At 39.5% G+C, this 27241-nt stretch overlaps 1 protein-coding gene across 1 annotated transcript in view; it reads left to right on the top strand.

Annotated features, from left to right (window-relative positions):
• LOC117805130 (synapsin-3-like) overlaps positions 1-27241 on the top strand; it is a 205361-nt gene that overhangs the window by 64932 nt on the left and 113188 nt on the right. Inside the window, exon 3 of the mRNA XM_034673744.1 lies at positions 4209-4266. Coding sequence (XP_034529635.1) covers positions 4209-4266 — 58 coding nt within the window. The remainder of the gene's footprint in view (positions 1-4208; positions 4267-27241) is intronic.

Raw genomic sequence — 27241 nt, 5'->3', positions numbered from 1 at the left:
GCCCTCAACAGATTGTTAACCGTCCCACGCCTGCAAGAGGTGAGAGTTCAACCCTGAGACTCACAGAGCGCTGGGACACAACACGGCCATGAATAAAAAAAATGGCTGAAAATGTTCATCATAGCGTTTAAAATCCACAAGCCAAGAGGGATCTACACTAGATAGAGTTGTATAATGAACATGTTAGCCAAGTACATCCAAGTGTGCGTGTTGTTTCTCCTAAATAAAACATCATTTCTCAGAAACCCTGTTGCATGTGGGCCATGAGGAAACAATCTGATTCAGCAAAACAGCTGAGGAGTCCAAATCCTCCATAAACTCCATCACTGAGTGTGCAGCAGCTGATCTCTGATGAAAAACACAGTACACTGCAGTACACAGGTGCATTCTGGGTCAGGCATGCTTTAGACTTGTGATGTGTGCAGTTCCAGAGCACATTTGGAGTAGATTGGAGAAAAAGATAAATATGAATACTCCATTTTTTAAAGGAACATAATGTCTCTGATTCATATTTAGAGTGCCTTTTGGCATATTGTCAATACAAAGTGGTCTGTGATGCAAACAGAACATTTGAGAGCAGGGCAATATCCTACCTTTCTAGGCTGAATGTGTCTTGTAGCTTAAAAGTGCCCATTGAAAAGCACATATTGGAAATAATATTTTTGTATGGATAGGTGAATTGAGAGGACTCGGCCTGAGTCACAAAAGGCCTGCACAGCTTTTCTTCCTGCTAAACATGTTAAAATTAGACAAACAGACACAATCCACAGAGTGCATGCAAAGGGTTAAGTGCTCCCTAATCTGTGCTACAGGAAAAAAAGCCTTTATTTATGTTAACTTTTTTAGCTTGTATTTAAATGAGCCTTAATGCATTCAGTTGTGGCAAAATTAGCCTATTTTAATCCATGTAGCAAAAGGCATCTAGCTCCCAAATGCCAGTGCTAACAGCTACACACAGAGTGAATTTTTTTTTAAAGTTATATTTCATGCTTTTATGGCTCTATTCTGAGAGGATAGGACAGTTGATAGAGCAGGAAACGGGGAGAGTGACATGAGTGGAAGAGGCTGTAAGTTCAAATTGAACCTGGACTTGAGAGGACTGAAGATTCTATACATGGGTTGTGCAAACTAACCAGTAGGCCAAACCAAGACCCAAGAGTGAATATCTTGTTGTCCATCAGAGTTTGTGCTGGCTGGGTCATATTCTATACAGATATTTCCATGCTGAAACTTTCCAAGACAGCAGTTACGCCTCAGGATAACCTTTAAGTAGTATTATGATAAAAGGTGTTGAATCTGTACTGGGCGTGGCTTAACTTCCTGTGGAGCTCTATCAGGATCAAAGTGCACAGCACAGCTCTGCAGCCCAGAGAGGGGAGATGCTAACAGCTTATCTCCACAATCAGACACGAAACAAACATTGCTACAACACTTATTGGTGATTTTGTACTTGGATGATTTTAACGGGAAATTTTGTTCCATTTTGTGACGTGATCCAAGGTGCAGGTGTGCCTTTGATTGACTAGGTGATAAGTGCAAACTAACAGAGACAGTTATTTAACACACGTTTAACACATCCTTTTAAAACACAAAAGGATTGGATGGCTTCTCTTCCTGCTAAACCTGTGAAAAATTCATAGAGCACATGCAAAGGGTTAAATGCTCCCTAAACTGCTGCAGAAAAAAAAGCTGCTATGTGTTTTGTCAGCGTGTATTTGAATGAGCCATTATGCATTCAGTTGTGGCAAAATGAGCCTATTTTAATGCAAATAAACCATGTTGCAAAAGACATTTAGCTCACAAAGCCAATAGTAATGGATATGTTCAGTGAGGGTGGATTCCATTTTTTTTTATAGTTATAGTTAAGTTATATTTTCAGGCTTCAGTGCCTTCATTCTGAGAGGACAGGACAGAGGATAGAGCAGGAAACTCAGAGAGAGTGGGGAGTGACATGCAGGGAAGGGGCTGCAAGTTGAAATTGAACCCTCGAAAGGGCTATAACCTCTGTATATGGGTGGCACAACTGAACCCCTAGGCTTTTTTTTACAGAGGATGCCATGCTTAAAGCATTCAGAAGGACTTTATTATAAAACAGGACATCAAACTGCTGTGAGTTTGTCATGCTCTCATCAGCCCTGCCTTGTTTTTATGTTATCAAAACGTATGACACAGGACTCATCATTGAATGTCTTTAGAGACATGGTGGCTGGAAATATTATATCTCAATCTGAAGGTTGGTGGTTCGATCCCAGCTCCTGCAGTCACATGCAGAAGTGTCCTTGGCTGTAGTGACCTCAATATCATCCAAAACAACCAAAACAAATGTGTGTAATATGTTAATATTTCTTATGTTATATGCAGCTAAAACAGCCTGGGGTCAAATTGACCCCATGGAGCACCGATGCGTAATTTTTTTACAGGAAATTGGAACATAACATTTTAACATAACGTTCTCCAAATTGTCCCCATTAAATTAGGAAAAGTCATGAAATATGAAGCCAAAAAAATGATGGTAGTCATTAATTTAGAGACGTTAAACATTGAATGGGGTCCAATTGACCCCAAGGATAATAGGAGGGTTAATTTGTGTTTATGCTTTAAATTTATTTTATTTAAAAGGCTATTTAGTTAGTCTGCAAATAAACATGAAGTACCTGACACACAAACCTGGGTAACAATCAGCTTCTGGAGGTTTAAATTACTGGGGTCAAATTGAACCCAAGGATAAAAGATGTTAGTAAATTTGAGGGTAACAGGGGGGTTAACTTCAGCACATACAGGCACACTTTCTCAATACACACGTCACCACTTTCCCCAGCTCATCATTTATATGTGGAGCTCCATCAGGATCAAAGTGCACTGCACAGCTCTGCAACCCAGAGAGGGGAGATGCTAACAGCTTATCTCCACAATCAGACATGTAACAAGAGCAGCCTTAGATGATTTCAATGGGAAATTTTGTTTCATATCGGTAGCATCATCCAAGGTGCAGGTGTGCTTTTGATTGTCTAGGTCAGGGGTGTCAAACATGCGGCCCGCGGGCCAAAACCGGCCCGCCAGAGGTTCCAATCCGGCTGGCGGAACGACTTCGCAAAGTGAAAAAATGACAGAGAAGACATTAACTGCAATTTTTCAATAAAAGTAACTACTATTTCAAATTTGTCCTCTGGGGCTTGAATAAAATCATAGTGCTGAAGGAGCGCACCTGAACAGCACTTTTTTTTACCGGGACTTTTTTTCTCAAAGTGAGAAAATAGATTACTTGCTGTTTGCATAATCCAACAGCTGTTTTTGTAGAAAGATGGTTCATTAAATGTAAACATTTTCAGAATGTACTTGTACCTTTTTGCACTAAAACAAAGGGAAATTTTTGAGTTGTCGTTATTTATAGGTTATTATGTTGTGATTTTACTGGTCCGGCCCACTTCAGATCAACTTGGGCTGTATGTGGCCCCTGAACTGAAATGAGTTTGACACCCCTGGTCTAGGTGATCGGTGCATTGTAAACAAGACAAATTTAAACTATTCTTAGAATTTCCAGTCTGATTGATATGGAGATATTTCTCCCAGTAGCTGAAGTTCACAGGATCAGAAAACAAACATTATTAGTGCTTGAGGTCACGTTTTAATTTCCCCTGAGACCATCACATGTCTTCTTAACTCTAGTGTGGGCAGTGTAACTACAACAGCTGGTGGGTTTCCTTGATTACAGTGACAGAAATATGGATGACATACAGTCACCAGGGTTACTTTTACCTTAACCACATAACAGGAAACAACAACCACAAGGACAATCCCTCCATTAAAGGCAGTGTTCTTCACTAGTTAATCTGTGCTGAGAGATTCTGTTCATTTGAACCCACGCAAGTTCAGATCCTGCATTTATGGAAAATATGAGTCATTGTTTTTTCTCTCACAAGGTATTTTGGAAGGTCTGTTGAAATTTTAGGACTCCTTCTATCAAATAAACAAAGGCTATTTTAAGATTGTTTGGACTGTAAGGAGTCAGATGTGTTAGAGCAGGAGAGGAATCCACACATTCATGCACACAAGTCAATTAAAAATACACATCAGTTCTTAAAATGCTGTAACTCCAACAGTTTGAATGATCACCATTTCACAGTGTCATTTGTGCAGACTGAATTAAAGGCTGTGTATAAAAAGCATTATTGTGTCATTCTTGACATTTTTCTTCTAATTCTCTGCAGGGCTAAGTACTTTCGAGGGAAGAAGCTGAATGGAGAGTATGAGATCCGGGTGGAGCAGGTATGTTGGTTTTAATTTCTGTCATGGTTAGCTTCCTTTTATTGAAAACATTTCCATACTCTCACATAATGACATGAAACAAACATCATCAAATAAGGGACAATGTAGTGTGAGAGTTATCACAGCTGATTGGAATTGTGACAGGGTGAGCAAGAAGTAGAGGGTCTTGCTCACCCTAAAGGGATTCAAATCAGCTACAACAAATGATCCCACATATTACATGGTTACCAAATCAATCGATCAATCAATCAATCAATCAATCAATCAATCAATCAATCAATCAATCAATCAATCAATCAGACTTTTTTTATAAAGCGCTTTTCATACAATGACTTTGTAACACAAAGTGCTGTACATAAAAACAACTTAAAATGGAATAAATAAATACAAAATAAATAAATATATATATAAAAATAAAAAGATCCTAATCCAAACCCCAGCCCGATCCAACAATCCTAAGGTTAAGAACGCAATAATATGCAACAATAATAATAATCATAGCAATACAAATAAAATAAATTAATAAATTAAAAATAGAAAAATAATGTGCTAAACGAACTGAGGAAACGCTCTCATGACATCTTAAGAATTAAATTGAATTCACCAAAAAAAAATAAAGTTCTAAAATAATAAAACACTGAAATATTAAACCATCAAAAGAAAATAAGATGCTATATTAAAAATAAAAATAAAATAAAATAAAATAAAATAATTAAAAAATGAAGACAAACAACTCAACAGAAAATATTTTGATCAGAAGACATTTTTTCTTGATTTAAAAATGATTTATCTATACATGTATATTCTTATCTGCCTGCTTGTGGGTTGATTTAACATTTTCAGACACTTTCAGTGACTAAGTAAAAAACAATGTGTGATATAGCGGCAGCATGAAAACTCATGAGCGAAAATAACACAAACAAAAATAGTGAAAGAAATGGTCAAACTAAAAAACAATCGATTATAAAACCAACTGGAACCATAAAACCCAAAAATATACAACCAGGACAGATCCAAATCAGGCCAAACCTCATTACCATCTCACTTTGTAGTCACAATAAAACACATTATTACTGTTCCAGACTAAAGATTGTACAATAAACACAAAGATCAGCAAAAAATCACGACACCCCGACATCCTCTACACTGTGCCATCCAAATGAGGGTCACCAAAATACAAATACAACTTACAGGGAACAGGAGAAAGAGAACTCCTCATTTAAGCCTCAAGGAGACTCTGTTTGCAGATAATGGATCCAATGAGACTCTCTCTGAAGGAGTGTCTTGTCTCTATCACCCTCCCTATAAAGCGGCCCAACAGACTCTATCCCCTTGAATCTCAGCATGCCAATTCCATGACCAGCAATACTGAAGTGTCTGGCAAAAGGGGACTTAATGTCATTGGTTCTGATGTTACTCTTGTGTTCGGACTTGCGAACTCTAAGTTAACGTTAGTTTTGCTAACTTAGCTAAACCCACACGGACATTTCAGAAGATACACTAAGGGCCCGATCTACTAAAGGTATGCGTGTATAAAAACACATGCAAACTTGATAGTGCACGCAAAGCTAATGGAGCACCGAGGATTGCGCCTGTCAAATGAGCAAAATAGCACTTGCTATCCATTTACCATGTTTGCCTTCATTAATATGCAGAATACATGCAGATTATCAGAATGTGCAAAATACTGGGAGGAGGAGATGCAAATGTAATCATTTAGCACACGGAATGTGATCTATCAAATCTGAAGCAGATAGCGGGCGGTGTTTTTGCGTCTATATTTAGCACGTTTGAAAGGCAGGTGCTAACTGGCACAGTGTTACGCACAAATGTCTGCGGTCACTGTAAAGCTCATCATAACACCGCTTTACAAACAACATGCCTGCAACAGCGGGGCTTATAAGCATTACTACATTTTTTACTAACAGTTATGTAATTTTGAAGTCAATCAAACAGACAGGAAGTCTAACAAACCAAGAGAACAACAAAAACATTAAGTTAATAATAAAACAACACAAATTCAAAGCAGTTCAGCACCACAGATAGCGACCGCATCATTCTGACACCCACTTTAACTGTTTCAACTAATGAGAGCACAGTAGGTCACTGTATCAACAGATATACAGTTTAGTTAAATTGGCACAGCGGCCCACATGTTCACATACAAACAAAAAATCAATATGAAGTACTCGGCCTACTCACCACTGTGGATGCGCCTTAAGCTCCGCGGACTTGATCACGATTCGCTGTATGTCCATTTTCTTTGATCTGTCATTCTCAATGGACAACATGGCAAGTCCACTCAGTCTCTCCTGTCCCACCGTGCTCATCAAGGGGTTTTTAGTTAGTTTTAACTTGGAGAATGAGCGCTCAGAAGTTGCAACCCTGACGGGAAGAGTCAAAAATAAGAGGAGGGCGGTGCTAACCTCACTGAATGCAGAAGTTACTGCTGGGTGGTTGACAATGAGCATTTTTTCCAGATCCGCAACATACTTTTGCTTTGGTATCTGGTCCCTGAAAGAGGTTCTAAAAGAAAGCAGCTGGCCAGCGAAGCTGGGGTCGATGTCCTGACTGTAGTGCTCACTAAGCCGCCAGGCAGCTTGGTGTAACTCCTCATCTCGTGCTTGCAGCAGTGTGTTGGGGTGAATTGCCTCAAACATGTTCACAGTTCCATTTAAGCTGGTGAATCTTTGGGACAGTTGCTGGATGATGATATCAAGACAGGCATTAAAAACGTTCACCCGAAAGTTGCTCTCTGTGTCAAAGAGGTGACTGTCTTCATCAAAGTGACGCCTAACTTTTCTGGCCCTGGTTGTTTCAAACTGCAAATGACTTCCCAGTTTAGTAGCTAGAGCAAGAGTGGGAGGCTTAGGCTCATCAAATTGCTCTCTGAACTCCATCAAAACACTGATTGCATTGTTTATTTCCTTTATTGTGTTTATTTTTCTCCAAAAGACCTCCAACTCCATGGCTTCAAACTTCATTTTTCGTTTACGGCCACTCTGTTCTCTCAAACTCTCCATGGTGACAGCTGGTAGCACATGCAAAATCCTCATTAAAATAGGGCGGTCCACACCACTTTTGCACTCGTTATCATTTGCGCACGCGGTCATAGTAGATCAACCGCAGCACACCCAGAAATTGCACGTGGAAAATTATAATTTGCACACACAAATTAGCGCTCATTATTTGGGATCTTAGTAGATCAGGCCCTCTGTGTGTGCTTCTGCAGGTAATCCTGCCTTTCACTTTTATTTTTCTGCCTCTGTATTAATAATGGAATTATTGATTTGATTCTTCCATTACGTTCCATTAAACACAGACCTTTCACTTTCAAATCAGCCTTTCATTCTGGACATAACTTTAAATGTATTGCTTGATTTTGATTTACTTCTCAGAAGTGAAACAAAAGGATTAAGTCAGCCTCATGCCTGTTCCTTAAGAGATGGAGCTCATAATCAGGAGGTGATTAGCTTAACTTAGTATAAAAACAAACCCCAAAGATTAAAAATCTCCATATAAGCGCCTCTAAAGAGCTCCATTAAGAATGTTAAAATCTCATTTGTTAAGCCTCTACATAAAAAGAACTTTAAAAAACAGAATTTCAGCCTTTATTCCTGTCTTTATGCTAAGCTAGGCTTCACTAATCATTTAATAGCATTAGCTACATACCTAACTGACAGACATCAGTCCTCTTATTTAACTCTTGGGAAAAAAGAAACATTTTTTGAAGTTATTTTGATTTGGTGAAACATAATAGAAGTATGTGTATTAGTGTAGACACACTATATTACAGTGTGTAGATTACGTCTCATTAACCTCAAAAAGTGTTCAGTTATACATCTGTAAGCCATTGTTGAGAGCGGAGCAGCTTTGAAATGGAGTTGAGGGTTTTATGAGAGGAGGCAAAAGGGACCACAAAGAGCTGGACCGGTGATTTTATAGCCTGTTTGCTAGACTCTCTACTGTTGTGGTCACCTCCTCCTTCAGGGACAGGGTGCGGTTGGAAAATGTTTCTATAAAATCAAAGCTAGCATTGATAGTTTATGTTAAAGTCCGGGTGTCACAGATATTGAACCCCAATAAAAAGAGGTAGACTTAATGAGCCCCCTTCAGCTGATGTTGAGGGGGGACCACATGAGCCCACCAACCCTCAGCTACAGCTCAAACTGACCTACTTAGATCTCCTCGCATCCTTCACGATGTCCCAGAAGCCCTGTGCTTTGACTATAATAAGTCAGTCGCTAATTGCCTTCGGCAGCCAGACTCTTCACAGGCTGTTTGTGCACCTTGCTGTGAGCCTTGGGACGGAGGAAACCCGATCTCTGTGTGAAAAGTTAGCAACATGCTGGGATGAACCATTTTAAGGGATGACAATAAAAGCAGCACTGAAAGTCCTCTCTCGTCAATCCCACTTTCTTATCAGCTTTATGAAGCAGTAAACGCTTAAAGGGCTTTTTTGGATGGGGAATGCAACATCTCTGGAACATAGTAACACAAAGTAGAAGCGTCTCATCTTTTATTTGTTTTTGTAAATGCATCTCTAAATTTAGATCAGAGCTTCAGTGACATTATTGAATTAAAATTAAGTTTAAAATGTGATCAATGCATGTCACAAACAACATCAAACTATAATGTTTCTTTAAGTATATACAGTATCTCATAAAAGTGAGTGCACCCCTCACATTTCTTCGAAAGATGAAGGACAAGAAAGCGCGCAAACAGTTTGCTAGAGACAAGCACACTAAGGTGATGGATTACTTGAACCATGTCTTGTGGTCTGATGAGACCAAGATAAACTTATTTGGTTCAGAAGGTGTCAAGCGTGTGTGGGGGCAACCAGGTGAGGACTACAAAGTCAAGTGTGTCTTGCCTACAGTCAAGCATGGTGGTGGGAGTGTCATGGTCTGGGTCTGCATGAGTGCTGCCGGCACTGGGGAGCTACAGTTCATTGAGGGAACCATGAATGCCAACATGTACTGTGACATACTGAAGCAGAGCATGATCCCCTCCCTTCAGAAACTGGGCCGCAGGGCAGTACTCCAACATGATAATGACCACAAACACACCTCCAAGAGGACCACTGCCTTGCTAAAGAAGCTGAGGGTGAAGGTGATGGAGTGGCCAAGCATGTCCCCAGACCTAAACCCCATTGAGTATCTGTGGGGCATCCTCAAACGGAAGGTGGAGGAGCGCAAAGTCTCTAACATCCACCACCTCCTTGATGTCGTCTTGGAGGAGTGGAAGAGGATTCCTGTAACAACCTGTGAAGCTCTGGTGAACTCCATGCCCAAGAGGTTTAAGGCAGTCCTGGAAAATAATGGTGGCCACACAAAACATTAATACTTTGGGCCCAATTTGGACATTTTCACTCAGGGGTGTACTCACTTTTGTTGCCGGTTGTTTAGACATTAACGGCTGTGTGTTGAGTTATTTTGAGGGGACAGTAAATTTACACTGTTATACAAGCTGTACACTGACTACTTTACATTGTATCAAAGTGTCATTTCTGCAGTGTTGTCCCATGAAAAGATTTAATTAAATATGTGCAGAAATGTGAGGGGTGTACTCACTTTTGTGAGATACTGTACGTGTCATGTCTGTTTCTGTAAGCTGTATATGAGGAGTGGAACAAAAACATATTGATATGGCAGTGAGTCATGGTCCTGACCTGTGTGATATAATTATTGATAAGCCCAAGGCCAAATATTTATATTTTACTTAGATATGTTATTTGTATTTTTTTTTATATTCATTATTTTTTTGCAAAGGACTGTTACTTTAAATGTCACATTAATGGTTAATAGAAAGATGTCTAACATGCCTTCTCTTCAAAGTGTGGACCACTTTTCAAACTTAGCAGTCAATCCTTTTTTCTTGCATCTCTCACACTCCCAGACCTGATAAGTTTTAGGATGTGATGGTGTTGCTGTTATGTTTACCTGTGACTTCCATCCACTGTTTTCCATCCGTCTCTTAGCAGAGATAGTACAGATGTGAGAGCCCCCCCCCCCCCAATAACTTGGCTCCAGGAAACAATGTTATGAGCATGAAACACTTGTTATAACACAGCTGACGGATTATCAACCAATCAATTTGTATGCAGCTAATTCAGTCATTATTTTTTGTTGACAGTGACGACTAGATATATTCCAAAGTGACTCATTTCTTGCACTGTTAAAATAAAAAAGCTGTGAAAACTCAAAATTTCAAGGCAACTGTCTGCACTAGATTTTTGAGGTTTGAGGCTAACTAGAAATCATACATCTGACATTTCAAATTCTGACTAACCCACCAGTCTTAAGGTAAGAGCACACTCAGAAAACAGTCTTACAAGTTATTTAACATGGGATCACAGAGTCTACGGGTAAACAATGTCAAATTGGTTTGCCAAGTGTGTCTAAAATTAGCATAGCTAGCACCACCACCCTTCGGTCCTCCGTACAGGTTTCTCTAGTTGAGTGGTTATAAGCCAGTTTAACCAGACACAGCCTAAATACATCTTTATCTCCATTTTTGCCAAACCATACCATGCTACAAGAACCCATCTGTCGGCTGTGCTTGTTTACATCCTGGTAGTTGAGCTTAAAAGCCTTATGGCATTAGCACAATATTTCCCCTTTATTTTGGACTGGCAATAATTTAAACGTCAATCATTTGTTTAACTGATGTATCATTCTGGTGCTGGACTTGAATCATTGAACTAACTACACACAAATCCCTGATCTTGACTTATTGGTACGCCCCAATGTACAATCACCCAGACTGTAGACTTCTGTTTGGGGACTTCCTCTGTCCCTTAATAATGTGTCTGTATAGCCACAAAACAAACACCTGAGAGAGCTTGCAGCTGAAATTGAAATCGGTTCAATCAATCAATCTTTATTTATATAGCACCATATGACAACAAACGTTATCTCAAGATTCTCTCCAAACACAACAGGCTTAGACCGTGCTCTATGTTCTATTATTAACAGAGACCCAACATCAAGACTGGATAAGATCCAGTCCCATCTTCCAGACAGGACTCAGTCTGATCTCATCTTAATCCACCATGAGCAGAGCACTTTGCAGCATTTAGCAAGTTAAACTTCCTTTAACAGGCAGAAACCTCCAGCAGGACCAGACTCATCTTAGACACACATCTGATGAGACTGATCAGTTGTGTTTTAAGTTGTAACTTTTGAAAATAATTAGTCTGCTCACCTTTCTTTCATTTTTATATCAACATAGTTTCAGTGTTGAATTTTTTTAAAGCTTTTGAAAACAATTTTTAGCGTTAGAAAATAATTGCTTTAATAGATTTTAGAGAACCTGGTAACTGAATGCAGTTTGTGTGATGTGATTCTCAGTGTGTTCACAGTGTCCTCTGTTCAGCTGACTTTGTGAAGAAAAAAGTAACTTCACTTTTGATCAAGCAGTCCAAAAATCTGCACTTGGATGGACCTCTTCTGACATACAGTATGCTAGCTGTCATCTATCCTGCTCATGATCACAATCCCCAAACTAACAGAACTCTCCTCTGGCATATTCGCTGCCATATAAGGTGCCATCTTTAGGCTGCAGCACACACTCGCCACAGCATGTGATTCAGCAGAGCGGAGGCCTGATGCCAGCCTGTATGAAATAGAAAAAGCAAGACAAGGAGAGAGAGAGTGGCTTTGATTCCTCCTTGTAATATCTGTCATTAAAGCTGCCCTCTACCTTCCCAAGCCACTGCTCCCACAGCTCATTTATGAGCCCGTTGTTGGAGATCTGTCTCTCTCATTTACATGACTTACTTTGAAGTTACATTTGGCAGGCGTCTGAGGTCCAGTGTCCAGCGGGTAACTCCTTTTATCCACTAAACAGATCCTCATGGGAGAGCCGGTGGTGGTTCTCTCTGCCTCTCAGTGTCTGCTAATAAAAGCAGGCAGACTGTTTCTCATTGCTGGAACGATAAAACGTGCGCACTAACTGATCTTGATGCTCTAAGCGCCAAGAACATTCCAAGAAGTCCTCTGTCAGATTATCGTATCAGCTCTGCCCCATGGATAAATCATTACAGGGCCAAATAAAGAAATGTTTACAAGCATGGATACATGTTTGAGTCGTATATCAACTTTTTTACTCTTACTCAGTGTCCGTTAAATGACAGTCAAATATGCAGTAACACAAGGTAAATGCTCATACATCATGAGTCTGTAATTTGCTGAAATCATGAGAACAAGGAAAAAATTGATAAGATCAATGAAGAAAAACATTGCTGTATTCTTTCTCAACGGTATGTTCCTCTCCTCTTTACCACACTCCTGTAGTCCTGGGAGAAAACAGCATTATGCTAGCATATTGTAATCTGCAGCTTTGTCATTTAGACATGCTGTAACATGCTAGAAGATTACTCATGTGCCTTTTTGTCCCTTTTGGCACACCGTAGTTATACCACTGCTCCTGCTGCCACTGTGATGGAAAATAATGACACTACATTACTTTTAAACGGCACATTTCTCTTCAAAAAACTCCCAGATGGCTCAGTTGAAAAGCCAAAAGTAACATGCAGCTTTGAGTTTGAGCTACCACCTATGAACTAAGCATACAGGTGCAGGGACTAAGACCAATGTCAGTGGGCAGCCGCTTCACAAAAGCTTGCAGAGCACTATTTTCAACGTCTGTTCAAATCTCAGCAGAGCTGTGGCTTGGATTAAAGGGACTTGATACACGTTGTGACCAGTCATATGAATTACAGTGGGGAACAATAGTTTTACACATACAGGACATGCATGACACAGAGAAAGCAACCAAGCTGGAACTCCTGAATGTCACATTAACCAGGAATCACTGGACATCAGTGTGAAGTCTAGATTACCTTGGAATAACTGCACATTGCACAGCATGGTATCACTGATTGGACATTTTATATAATATATATCTTTTCCTTTTTTCTTTTTAGTTTTTGTAAGTTATATTTTGGGGCTTTTTCGCCTTTATTGATACAGCTGAAGAGAGACAGGAAACGTGTGGAGTAGAGAGAGAGGGAAGACATGCAGCAAATGGTTGACCGGCCGGGAGTCGAGCCAACGACCTCTGTGACTATAGCCTCGATACGTGGGCCGCTTAGACCGCGAGGCCACCAGCGCACCTGTATATCATTTTCTGAATGTTAAAGAAGATACAAATAAAAACAGTTTTTCATAGACCACCACTTTGAAACTGTCTCCTGTCTCTAAGTCATGGTTTCAGACCACACTGGTGTAGCAGTACTGCTTTATTTGAATAATAAATCCAAAAGTCAAGATCAGTAAGTACATTTCATTGCATTCATTTGACTCCAAAATACAAAAATGTGATTTGAATTTATTTAAATTATTGAAATGGACTGTTACGTTATGCAATATATATACTGTGTATATATATGTGTGTATAATTATTTTTAATAATAACAATAAAAATACAAATATCATGATAATTATTATGATAATATGAATAATAATATAATCGTACATTGTTATTATTTTTAGAATACATGATAAAGATAATAATAATAATGATGATAATACTACTACTACTAATAATAATAATAATATTAATAATAATAATGATGATAATACAAATAATAATAAAATAATAATAATTATAATAATAATAAAAATAATAATAATAAAATATGCTATTAAAATGAGATTAATCATGATTCACTTTTGAAATTGTGCGATGAATCACAACTAAAGAAATCCATTGTTTCACATCCCTGCATGTCACTGATTGGAGTTTATAATTGGCACACAAATTCAACTGATTTGTTAACTGGACACTTGAAACCTGGAACAGGGAGATTTGGCACAATCTGAATGGGGGCATTTAAGAAGTCTTTACAGGTTGTGTTTCAGGTATTGTGTACAACCCTTTGACGGCCTCTGGAGTATCTTGAGTTTGCATGATGGACATGCTGAACAAAGTTCCCCTTAAACTTGCAGGATTATAAGTGGTACATTTGGCAATTCCAACAATGTTATAGTCTATTGTGATAAATGTCAAAACTAAAGTGAACTGATTTCAATCAAAGTTGGTCACAGACATGACGACACCCAGTCAGAGGCTGCCAAACAATCTGTCTGTTGGCTCCCCACAGGTCCTGCAGGGTCATAAACACTGCAATTTACACAATTGGACAAATTGAAGAGGCCTGTTGTTTGTGACTGAACAAGGGGGTAGTTCTTCAGGGCTGCTTGACCATGTGTGGTTCTGGACAGAGAGGGCAACATCTGCTCTGCAGACTTATGACCTCAGATCTGTCTGTGCTGCTTTCTGCTGCAGCAGTGGCAGCTATCTGCAGCCTTTCTTTCGTTGGTATTTGCACATCACACAGTGCAGAGACTTTCTCAAGATGGGTGATTTGGTTTGGTCCTTGTTGATCCCGCTACCCTCATGCCTTCTGTTGCCCCTGTGGCATTCAGCATCTCTTCAATTTCAGCATTTAGTGCCTGAATGGATTATTTCACTGCTGTACAAGGTGGTAGTGATTAGTGGCAAATACTTCTCTGGGGTGCACATGAATGCTCCACTGTACTTCAGACCTCTCAATTGCATCAGTATGTGATCCGACAGAGCTTATCAACAATGACTCCACCGGTCAGTCTGCTCTGCAACTCCACATCAAATCACCAGAGTTTGTTCTCTCTTAATATTTGTTCAAGAAACTGAACAGCCTTACATCATTTACCTCTAACTATTCACACCAACTGATCATGCACTACAACCTGACTGTAATGTAACTGCTCATTCTTTTCTATTCAGAGGGGTGTTTCATCCATGGATTGGTAAGTCAAGGTTTCCCTGAATGAAACCCAAGACATACAACAATCAGAAGAACCCCGTTCATCCATTATATGTGAATATATAAATATATAAATATAATGAAAGAAACAAAATCATAGATCCAGACAGTTCAGTGTTAGATCAGTGTTAGGGACCAGAGGAACATGCAAAAATCAACTAATGCTGACAAAGAACATTTACACAGTTTTACAATGTAGACATACAAAAGTTGCCACTGTAGTAAAACAGACATGCCCTCTAATATACAAGAAACAGTGAAAAACAGGCCGACAGAGGTGGCCTACAAACTGGACTTTCAGGTGTATGAGGGATGCCCTCTACATGAGGTCATCAGTCTGTCCTGGCTAGGGGAGAAAAACATCAAGCATGAAACCACTTGAAAAAATGTTTCAAATACAAAAGATAAAGGTCCACAATCACACACCAAAGACAAGCCACACCCACCTCTTTTTTATGAATCTGATTGGCTGCTCCAGGTGCCACCTCAAAATCCTATCCTATTTGTCTTGTCAGGCAAATTGTCCGAGGCTGGACTTACAGATTTAACTACATGGATAGTGTTACAACAACAAATACATTTATTGGTGCTTGGGCTCACATACTTTCTGTTACCCCTGCTTAAGTCAGTGCCCCACTTGGGCCACCCCAGTCCAAAAACAATCTGGACACGCCCCTGCTCGTTAGCACGTGCCTCACTTCAAGTACATCATGTTACTGTGCTCTGCAATAGATGATCCCTGTAGAAGGGAGGGTCATGTTGATGGACTAGACGAGGGTATAAGGACTTTTTTTAATTCTAAAGCCTTGCTTTTGTTTGTTTTTATATCAAGTAACGAAAAAGTTTTTGACATTAACATTTTTGCTGTTTTGTCAGTTTTGGATAACTATAATAACCTTGCTCCATGCCACATTAAAGTGAAATTCAAGTAATTAAAGTTCCTCAATTAATTAATTAATTCATGATTTAATTTTTTAAATGTTATTTATAATTTTTTCAGATTGTTTGAACAAGTAAGCACATGTACTAACACATACATGTACATCCCTACCATCCCCAGAACCACCTGACACCCAGAAAAGCTATAACAAGACAGGAAGGTGATAAAGATCAGAAAGGAAAATGATAATAATAAAAATAATAATAATGAAATAATACAATTTAAAAATAATAAATAATAATAATGACATAATACAATTTAAAAATAATAAATAAATAATAATAATAAATAAATAGATAAATAAATAATCAAATAAGTGAGAACTGTGTAAATAAAAATTGATAAATATGATAAATTAAAATAAAACAAATAGATAACATGAGTGTAATTAAATGATAAGTAACAAGTGAACAAAGCATTATCTATAATAACAAGCAAGTCTGTGTGGAGACAAAAGGATCAAGTCCATAGTAGGTAAACCATCCGCAAGCAGACAGTCAGACCTATAGCAGCATCAAAGGCAAAAATGTTCATGAAAACAGAACTTCTACCCCGACACCCTACACCTTAAACCACACCTCCTGTCTAATATTTTGATCTGTTAACAGTTGTCTCTTTATCTAAGCAGAGGTTTGTTTACATTTTTCTTTGGAGCACTCACTTTTTCTGGTTGTTGCTTTAAGAGAGGAAGTTACAGAGTGACCGGTTCCCTCCTGTTACTTTGACCAAGGACAAAAGTGTGTTTAGAATTTGACTCATGACCAAATGAAAGGCACCTCAACCACCTGAACCTCAGGGACACGGGTTAGTCCAAATCTAAAAATACCCCCAAAGATTCCAGATGAGCTGCTGTCGAGTGGTGTTTACTGTACTGTCCACAGGTTCACATGGCTGCCTGGTCAGGACAGGGTGCAAGCAGAGCTGCGGGGACAAATGAGGCTTGCTTGTAAATGTCTGTGGTTGAGCTAAATCAGTGCCTGAAGCCTCTGTACTATCTGTCGGGTATGAGGTGGAGTTCATTATAGCCATGCTGGCTTTCATAATTCTGTTCCCTTTAACAGGTTGGCTAAAAGCAGGTCTTAATGCAGCCTGAATGCAGGTCAGCAGATGAGAAGAATCAGCTCTGGAGGCAGTTGTCCCATGTATCACTTCCTGTTTTCCTTTCCCAGGGCAAGAGCTGCTCCAAGACAAGTGTCTGAATGTGTTACCGTGATGGTAACCATGGTGCTGTGAAAAGACCTCCTGTCCTGGCTTCTGGGCCTGTGCCCCGCACCAGCCACTTCATCCATTACCACCCAATGACAGTTGTTGTTCGCACTCCTCTTACCCTGAACCAGCCAATCAGAGGCAGCGTGGAATCCTCTGCCCTTGCCAAAATGTTGCCCACTCTCTGCCTTTATCTGGCTGCAGCAAAAGTCAACGTAGGCCCCGGTGTTTGAGATGGGATTTGTTGAGGAGATGAAATGATGTGCGTGTACCTGCGAGTGAATGTGTGTGTTTGAGTGAGTGTTTTTTAGTGAGGAATGTGCTGCTGAGCTCACAGATGTTTCTTTCAGAGGAGGGTATCAGAAGAGCAGAGCTGAGAAAAGGAAGGGAGCCAAGTGCATGTCCTTGAGGCACATAGTGTGTGAGTGGCGCCTTGTTGTCCCCTAAATAAGATTACGGCATTTACTCGCCCCCTGCTCTTCCTCTGAGAGTGCAACACAATAAATAAAAGAGGTGGGTGTTTTTTTCTCTTGGCAAAAAAACCCCAGTTTCGTTATGTTGGTGCATTCTTTTCTAAACCAACTCACTCCCCCATACAGAGTTTACACGGGCCACGGCTCTGGATGAAAGGGAATCTTATCTCTGAGAGAATATTGCTGATAATATTTCTGTTTATGTAGATGAAAGCTCATGTACAGCTTAGTAAAGCAGGCTTAAAGTCTCAAAGGATGATCACACAGTATGAGAATGTGTAGATAGCAACTGACTGAACTTGCTATGCAAATTGTCAGGAGCTGGGTTGAGTAGAGGGTCAGCTGGAGGATTTGGTTCCATATCCATGCATGTCAATGTTTGGAAGGGCTGATCTATGTGTCGTGTTTGCATTGTGTGTTGGAGCATGCAATGCAGAGAGGCTTACTGCATATTTGTATTGTTTTGAAGCTATCATAGCATTAACTAATGACCAGCTTTGCCTCATTCAAATACCACATTTTCTTTTGCTAGCTTTAAGGTCCAAATCCAAACTGCTTTAACAGTAAAAAGATGAAGAAAGAGTCAAAATTCTTCATGAGTAAGATTCAAGCTACACCACATCACTGTCAACACAGAGTTCATCTGATGTCAAGCTTGGAGTGGGAAGTTAAATGCTATTGAAGTGTCGTAGTACTGTATTGTGGTTTCAATTATTTCACCATTCTTTGATAAATAAGCAACAATACGACAATTGTTAGTAAAAACCTTTAGGAAAATTGGCTAATTCATCACTTTGAGACAAAGTAAATGCTAATCTCTTAGCTAACTTTTGAGAATAGCAAATATTAGCATTCAACCATGGCCTAGTTCAGGGGTTCCCAAACTTTTCAGGCCACGACCCTCAAAATATAGGTGCCAAAGACTCACGACCCCCACTGTCCTTCGATGTAATTAAGATTCAACAATCAAGATTCAAGAAAGTTGTATTGCTAAGTGAGCTCGCACACACAAGGAATTTTACGTGGTGAATGGAACACTGGTACTTAACAAGACAGTAAGGACACAACGAGACAGTAAGGACAATACATATAGAAACCTAATATCTAATCTAAAACTTCTAAATAAAAATAAAAATACTACCAGAGTGCACATGTACGTAGTAGATGAATATAATAATAAAATGCGTTATGGAATAAATTACAATATTGCACATGGTTATGAGGTATTGCACCGCAAATCATAGTAAATTAAATGTTGCTTCATACTTTATTTAGCTAGTCTGCAGAAAATCATCACATTTCCTGTGCTGGTATGAATTAACCTGCTGCTACTGATGCTTTTGTCAATATATTTACAATGGGTAAAATATGCAATTTTAGATTACTCAGAATTTTTTTTTTTAATTCTGGGAGACTTCTCAGGACCCCTCATAAGTGTCTCGCGACCCCCCAGGGGATCCCGTCCCCCACTTTGGGAACACGTGGCCTAGCTAACACAGTCAGCCAGGATTTGAGTCCTTTACTAAACTATCCTTTAAAACTACATGAACCTACTTCTAAGCTAACTGTAATGAAATCTAGAATCTGCCTGGATGCTAATGCAACTGTGATTGTAGCTAGTAGGTTATCAATGTGTCAGCTAATGTTAAATAAATGTTAATGTTACAGTAAATGTTAAATTTCACCACACCCAGCTTGACATAAAGTAAGCTAGGAGTTTATTACACCTTTCTTATTGTATTCTAGAACTACCAATGGTAATTTTAGCTGTCACTTTTGTCTAGCTAACGGTTATGGTTACAAAGTGTGAATGCTCAAGTAAGCTGTAATCAGATTGTGGCTAATGGGTTAAAATATTGTGTTAAGTCATTACCTGGCGTTCTAAAAAATCACCCACTGTATTCAATATTTGATTCTGATTGGCCAAAACCTAATTACAATGGTGGTTAGTCTAAATAAAAAGTGTAAGACCAGGGACAACCATATCAGGCACATTTATATTGGCTAGTTTATGATTTCACCTCTGCCTGTGGACTATGTGGCAAAAACAAAAGTTTACAATAGAGTTAATAAACATGGAGGATATTTTAACATTGCTCTCAATTTAAATGGAGAGCACAAAACTATATGTTGGTGGTTAATGGCTGAGCGCTCACCAGCAGAGAGATGGAGAAGGGAGGAGTACAACAGCGCAGAAACTAGTGAGGGATGTTAAAACACACAGGGAGCTGAGGGAAAGAGACGTCTAACAAATGGAAGAAAACAGACACAAAACAACCACAAACAGCAACGCAGTGTGGGGTTTGGAGCTTTACAGGACTAGCTGAGTGAGGAGAAAATGGTAAAAGACTGTATACAGATACTGCTATTGTTATTTTCTGTATCTGTTAAGAATAGCAAGAGAAAACAATATTTATTTGACTTTACCCTGAATGAAACCTGAAGTATAACGTGAGTAAAACAGGCTTATATTAAGACTTCAACCTTCATGAAAACCTTAGGTTTAACTTCAATTTGACAATTTTTTTTTTTTGAACATTTATTAAAACATGTTCCTTGACACAATGTCTCACATACAGCACATCATAAACAAGTTATACAGAGAATGTACAGGTGTGTAACAAACAAGGCAAACCAACCAGCAGAGTCAGAGCACCTAAGAGGGAAGGAGGAGAAGGTGCAAATATTGTAATGTGACTGTTTGCATTTACCCCGTCTCATTGCACAACATCCTTACAAGACATTTATTGTGTTAAATAGTCTATGACAGATCTCCATCTATCCTGGTATAAGTCCATCCTTAGCTGCAGCTTTGCAGTCAAGTTTTCCATACAGTTCACATCTCGAAGCCGTTGTTTCCTTTGGTCCATAGTCGGGGGAAGCGGGTTGAACCAGTTCACTGTGATCATTTTATGGGCTATTAAGAGAAGAGCCCTGAGTATGTATCTTTTGTTGTGTCCTAGCCCCTCAAATGATGTACTTCCCAAAATGATATGTTGTGGCTCTGATAGTCTACCAACATGTAAAATCCCTCCAACCTCTCTCATCACTCTGTCCCAGCAAGGTTGTATTACTGGGCATTCCCAGAAAATATGCGAGAAGTCCCCACTCAACAATTTGACATTTTAAACATTAAAGGTGACATATCATGCAAAATGGACTTTTTAATGGTTCTCTACCTGAAATATGTGTCCCTGGCATGTCTACGAACCCCCCGAGAATGAAAAAAATCCATTCTGCCCCTGTTCTGATTTCTCCACCTTTCTGTAAATGTGTGTGAAACGAGCCGTTTCAGACTTCAGTGTTTTTGTTACGTAACAACAATATCCGGTCTGTCACGGAGTCAGAGCTCGGAGCTTATTCAGCCCATAGACTGTTTAAAACACAACTCAACTCCTCCTCTGTTTTTCATTACCTGCACACATGTGTGCTAACAAGGAGCTTAGGAAGGAGGCATGCTAGTTGTAGGCTGTCTTAATAAACACAAAGGTCGGTTTTACTCCCCACGTCTGCAGATTTGAAGATCTAGTGGATGATTTTTATTTATCATGGATAAGTGCTAGCGCTAGTTAGCATAGCTACATAGCTACATGTCGTAGCTGTAGCTGTAGCTGTAGCTGTGTACCAAGACATACTGACAAATAAAACAACAAGAAACACTAAATCTGTGACCAATCCTTCAGAAAGGTCCCGCTGCCTTTCTGGCAGAGGTCGGTTTTACTCCCCACGTCTGCAGATTTGAAGATCTAGTGGATGATTTTTATTTATCATGGATAAGTGTTAGCGCTAGTTAGCATAGCCACATAGCTACATGTTCATAGCTGTGTATCAAGACACACGTCTACATACTGATAAATTAAACAACAAGAAACACTAAATCTGTGACCAATCCTTCAGAAAGGTCCTGCTACAGGCGCCTCTCCGTCAGGATCAGATTCTGGATCAGATTCAGAGGGTTGAAGTAACGTGATCTCTGAGCAGCCGTGTATATTCAGCCAACATGTAAACATTAGATCAACGTGCCAGAGAGCCGAGGGCACATCCACTTCCTGAGGGGGCGGGGTCAGAGGGAAAACAGAGTGTTCTGAGGAGGACTGAAGAAGAGGGCTTTTCAGGCATGCCAAAATCTGATTTCAAAGTGTTTTTTTGAGCATAAACTTTAAAGACATGTTTTGGGGACCTCTTAGACCAATATATATTGATGAAAAAAGCGTGATATGTCACCTTTAAAACGAAATGAAGACTTAGTGTCAATTTGTTGACCCCCAATTAAGCGCCCGGGTCTTGTCTCACCCTGTCGGGATTCTATTTTCCATAACCACCCGCTCACTACACATTGTCCTTCTCTTGGAACATGGCTGGTTTTCCTTTCAAATATTCCATTTGTTGTCTTTTCATTTACAGATGGAGAAGCAGGAATAGACTATTCATCAGATATCAATGGTTAGAATTTTGAAGTAACACAAATTCAGTTAGTTGAAACTATATTATTTTATTTAATATTTTATCTACTAAATTAGCCACCTTCAACCACCACATCAGCTTACAAGCAGATAAACAGAGTCCCTGTTCACACACTGATGTTCAGATTGATATAAAAATAAAGTAACATTCCTTTTTTTGCAGCTAGAAGAGAGGCTATACTATAACTTCATGTCATTGTTTGAATACTGTACAAATCAGGCTGAGTGTTTTATTTATCTCGTCAGTCCAGGAGTAATCCACTGACCCTCCAGTCACATACCCATTGCTTTGATTAGCATACTGCCCTGTGCTATTAGCCATGTGCTGTACATGTGTCGGGCTTCAATCCAAAGTGCCATGTGTCCTTCAGAAGGTTCCTGAGAGTCTGAACAATATCTGAACAGCATCCAAAATAAACTAAAACGCTTTCAAGTCACTTTTGTTGTACAAAAAAAGTGCAGCCTTGCAATAAATGGAGTCTTATGTTGAGATTTTTTAATGTGGTCATCATTTGTTAAGTGTAGCAAGATGAGAATAACACCTTGATTTTATAACATTAATCTCAGGTCAGGCTCTCGAGCAAAAAGCAGTGATGACATGGAATGTGTTTGTCTCTGATCTCACTGGCAGCACACTGTGGTCATGTGACACCAGAAGCTGACAAACAAAGCTGAACTATTGTACCTCGGTATGGCACATGCTCGGATATCATTTTCATTTGATTCATTTGCTTCTCCTTTGAGTACCATCTCATCATAAAACACAGAATGCTTTTTATGTTGTATTGAGAGGAAACTCAGTGACTGAATCTGCTCCACCACTGGCTCAGGCTCAGAGTACTCACAGGCCAGTGAAATGTAGCCGCGCTCTTGTTGTTGTGTTGTGTTTGGTAGTGGACCACGTCAGGGCAAATTGAATTCTTGTTTTTCCACACACAGTCAGCAGGCTGCTTGTTTAGGGCCCATTAAATCTGCTACTTTAATGTCACTTCTCATGATTCGAAGTGATGTGAAGGCTTGCAAATGGCGGCCTTTTGTAATTGAGGTCAACTGTCTGTTCTTAAGCTGCTCTCTGGGGCTTTCTGTATCTGGCTTTACAACAAAGAAGCCTTTGGGTTGACCCTGCCAAGGAATATGGGAACTCTGATCCAACAGTGTTAACTGAAAACAGTTCTGTTCCTCCCACTTCTGAGGGAACTCAGGGAGCAGGGTCAAAAGTGCTTCAATTTTTGCAGTCAGTGCTAAAGAAGTCATACATGTCTGCTATTAGAAGGTAGTAGGGGTGTAATGATTCTTTTTAACAACCATTCGATCCGTATCATGATTCGTGGTTGCCGATACGATTAAAGGACGATGTTGTTTCATTTAGAACGATACAATCCGAAACGATTCAGTGACTTGAAATCGATTCAGTAACTTTTTAGCCAAAAATTCAACCAGTCTCAGACTAAACATGCTGGAGAGGCCTGAGGCTTCTGCAGAGCTGATGTTACCTTGATGAACGCTGCAAGAGGTGCCTGGACAGTCGGCGTTGTGTGAAAACCCATGGCGCCTTAGTAGGTGGTTGGATAGATTTGTGGTGTTGCCATGGTACTTTACTTGACCTTTACATATCCTATAAACAGCAAGCGACTTATTTAGAACATCTCCGTCTTTGTAAAAGCCAAAGTGTTTCCACACACTGGAGAGCAATGGTGGCTTGATCATTTCTGTCTCGCTGGCTTCTCCTCTGCCATCCACCATGCTATGTTTTGTTGTCTGCTGGCGCGTGGTGATGACATCACAGACAGGCAGCCTGAATTGAGTAACGTTTAACGTCTATCAATAAAAGTGCAAAAAAAAACCCACATCCATATAAAGTCTGCCGTGCTTAAATCCAATGTGTTATTTCCTAGTATGGATACAATCCATGTATTACCTTTTAAAACGATGTTAGATCGATATATGTCGTCCTGAAGGCCAACTTGCCGAGCACAGATCGATGTAGTCGGATCATAGGAATATAAATCAATACATCGATGTAGTAGATGAATGGTTACACCACTAGAGGGTACATGTTTGGTTTGTTTTTCACCCGAATTCTTTCATCAGTGATTTAAGTTCCCCACACTTGATTCAGTATGTCAGCACTGTAACAAAGGCTAATCATTATTGATAAACCCAACAGACAGTTGAGTTTGATGGGAAAGTCATGAGTTTTTACGTATTGGGTCATAAAGCAGAGTATAAACTGTAAGTATTGGAATGTACAGTGTATTGTAATAATGTGTATAAGACGCAATTTTAAACCTTTTTGTCATCTAAATAATATACCAGTATGACAGTATCAGATGAAGAGAGAAGTATTTTATTGTCTTTCTATATATTGTCTTGAAGATGGTGCTCAAAGACACAAGCGAGCACTTTGCTTCCAAAGCATGCTGGTTACACAGTGAGGAAGACAAGTGTCGTACACTAAATGTATCATTATGCAATCAGAAGACGTTGGTGTACAGTTAGTAAATGAATCTTGTGGCGTGCTGGTTTGATCTCAACCTGAGACAACGAATGACCAGCGGAGGAGTGATGTAAGTCTGAGCGAATTAGTCGTGGGCAGTGGGTCCAAGCTCATCTGAGCTAAAGCTAATGTGCGTGCACTCCATCCGTTGCTAGGACAGCTCAAACCCTTTTTCCTTTGGGAAGTGTATATCAGTGCGACTTATAATCTGGATTCTACCATAAGTAATAAATGGCGAGTATAAACGTTTGAGGGTAAGGGCCACTTTGAATGTTGCGTTTAAAAGGTACAACTAACAAATGCTAGCATTCTGCCTGTACACAACAATGTTCAAGAGTTAGAAGGGATTTTGACAAAAGTGGAACATGACATATCTATCTCAGCAGGAGCAGAGTCAACTTAAGAGGAAAATGGTGTCTCATTTCCAGTGGACCGCCTTGTTGCACCCATAGACTGTAGAAATCATGGACAGAGTATCCATGACGTCACCCATCTGTTTCTGAAGCGCTGTTTTGAAGACAATCGGCAGCGGGAACCATATTGGATGAAATGAAGTCAACTTAACTTCTGTTGCGGTAAAGAGGCGGGCTTTAAGCCTCCTAGCCAACAGCTACAGTGTTCCCACCTGTCAATCAGCTGTGCCTCTCATTATGACAAACTCATAATCTTAATATCTTCGAAATCGCAGCGTTAGAAAAAATATCACCCCCCTCACAGTGTGAGCCGATCGAGAAATGAGCTATCCAGACTCCACTCGTCTTTGTACCAGGCTGTAAACATGTTTACTTCTGCTGTAAAGATCAAACTTTTTTTGAAGTGGTGTGTATGTGGTTTCTGGTACTTCTGGAGCCAGCCTCAAGAGGAAACTTGATGAACTGCAGTTTTTAACACTTCCACATTGGCTTCAATTCTCATGGCCGGAGGTTGCCGCTTGGTAGCACCACTATGTCTCTACAGTAACCCAGGACAGACAAACCTGACATTGGCTCTGAGTTTTGAAAATGTCTTGACCTCTAGGCTCTCTCACAAGCTAAAATGTGGGAGAGTTTTTATTTGGTTGCAATCTTCTACCTTGCTTCTAGATCCCTTTATGCATCTAGAGGTAATGCATTTAACCCATTGGTCATTCAAGCTTTATTTTTGGTCACAGTAACTTCATTTTGACTATTTCTAACTTGATACTTACAAGCAACAGTTGAATGAATAGGACAATTTTCCCAACCGAACGAGATGACAACTTTTCCTGTCTGCTGACTTCCAATTAGTGAATTACAAACCTGTTATAAGACGGGTAATCGTAAATGTAGAGGGGTTAGGATTCATGGATTTGTTCAGGGACATTTATACGTCTATACTGGCGTTTGTAAGCAGAAGAATTGAATTATCCCTCCTTTGTCTATTTAAACCATCATTCCCAGAAGTGGACTGCCCCCCACCCCCACCCCCCTTGTCTCTGGTATCTCTGGGAGTTTTCCTGAGTCATTAGGTAGCTGAGCCCCGGCCTTTCACAAGGCTCTCACTGTTCTGGAGTCCAAAAATTGGGAATAACTCAATTTGCCTTCTCTCACCAACTTTGTCTGACTCTTGTGCAGAATGCAGAAGTTTCAAAATGACGTCAAATTGAAAGAATTTATTGTCCTTTCTAGTCTTTTCAACCATCCTGTTTGTAAGAGCGACAGGATGAAGTGCTTGAGTCTGCACCAGTAGCTCCATCACTTGAGTAGCATGATTTCATGAGTCAATTCAGGGAGCAAGAATGTTTTTACTTTCACTTTTGAAAATCTATGTATTTGGGCGGTTGGCCGAGCACCACATGTACAGAAGCTAAAGTCTATGAGCAGAAATTTGTGTCTGAGAAAACTAAATTTGATTTAAAATTTGAATTTAGATGGCTCAACTTTGAAATTAGGATTTGATTTTGAATCCTGATATTTAATTTTTTTTTATCAGAGACTGAATGTGAAATTTTTAATTCTTTTTTTCAACTTTAGTTTTCCAATGAAAAAAATCAAATGACATTATTTAAATTCTAATTTTCAATTCAAACATTAAAGTTGAGTAATTCAAATCAAAATAATTCAAATTCAGTTTGGACTGACTCAAATTTTTTCCCATAACAAACTTTATTTCAGTGGTTGCTGCTTCAACTCCAGGCTTTTACTTCCCCCACACTCTACTCCGCACATTTCCTGTCTCTCCTCAGCTGTCCTATCCAATAAAGGCAAACAGCACAAAAAAACATCAATCAATCAATCAATCAATCAATCAATCAATCAATCAATCAATCAATCAATCAATCAATCAATCAATCAGTCAAAATGAAAATATAGTTTTCATACTTTAGAAAGACAATTTGATGAATTACTTACAATGTTCCATCTAGTCTGAAGGATTATTAAATGATCTGACAATATTTTCAGCTGATGCAGGCCTTCACAGAACAACTGTATCTGAGTACCTGTTAAACCAATATTGGCCAATATGGCAACTTTTCCTCAGTCAAATAAAGCTTTGATTGTTGTCATCTCATAGTTCAGCAGGGTTCAATCTACTCCATGGTTAAGTTTCCCCTTCAAAGTTATT

The sequence above is a fragment of the Notolabrus celidotus genome, chromosome 21, assembly GCF_009762535.1.
Source record: "Notolabrus celidotus isolate fNotCel1 chromosome 21, fNotCel1.pri, whole genome shotgun sequence".
Taxonomy (NCBI): Eukaryota; Metazoa; Chordata; class Actinopteri; order Labriformes; family Labridae; genus Notolabrus; species Notolabrus celidotus.
This window is presented reverse-complemented; position numbering and strand designations above follow the sequence as displayed.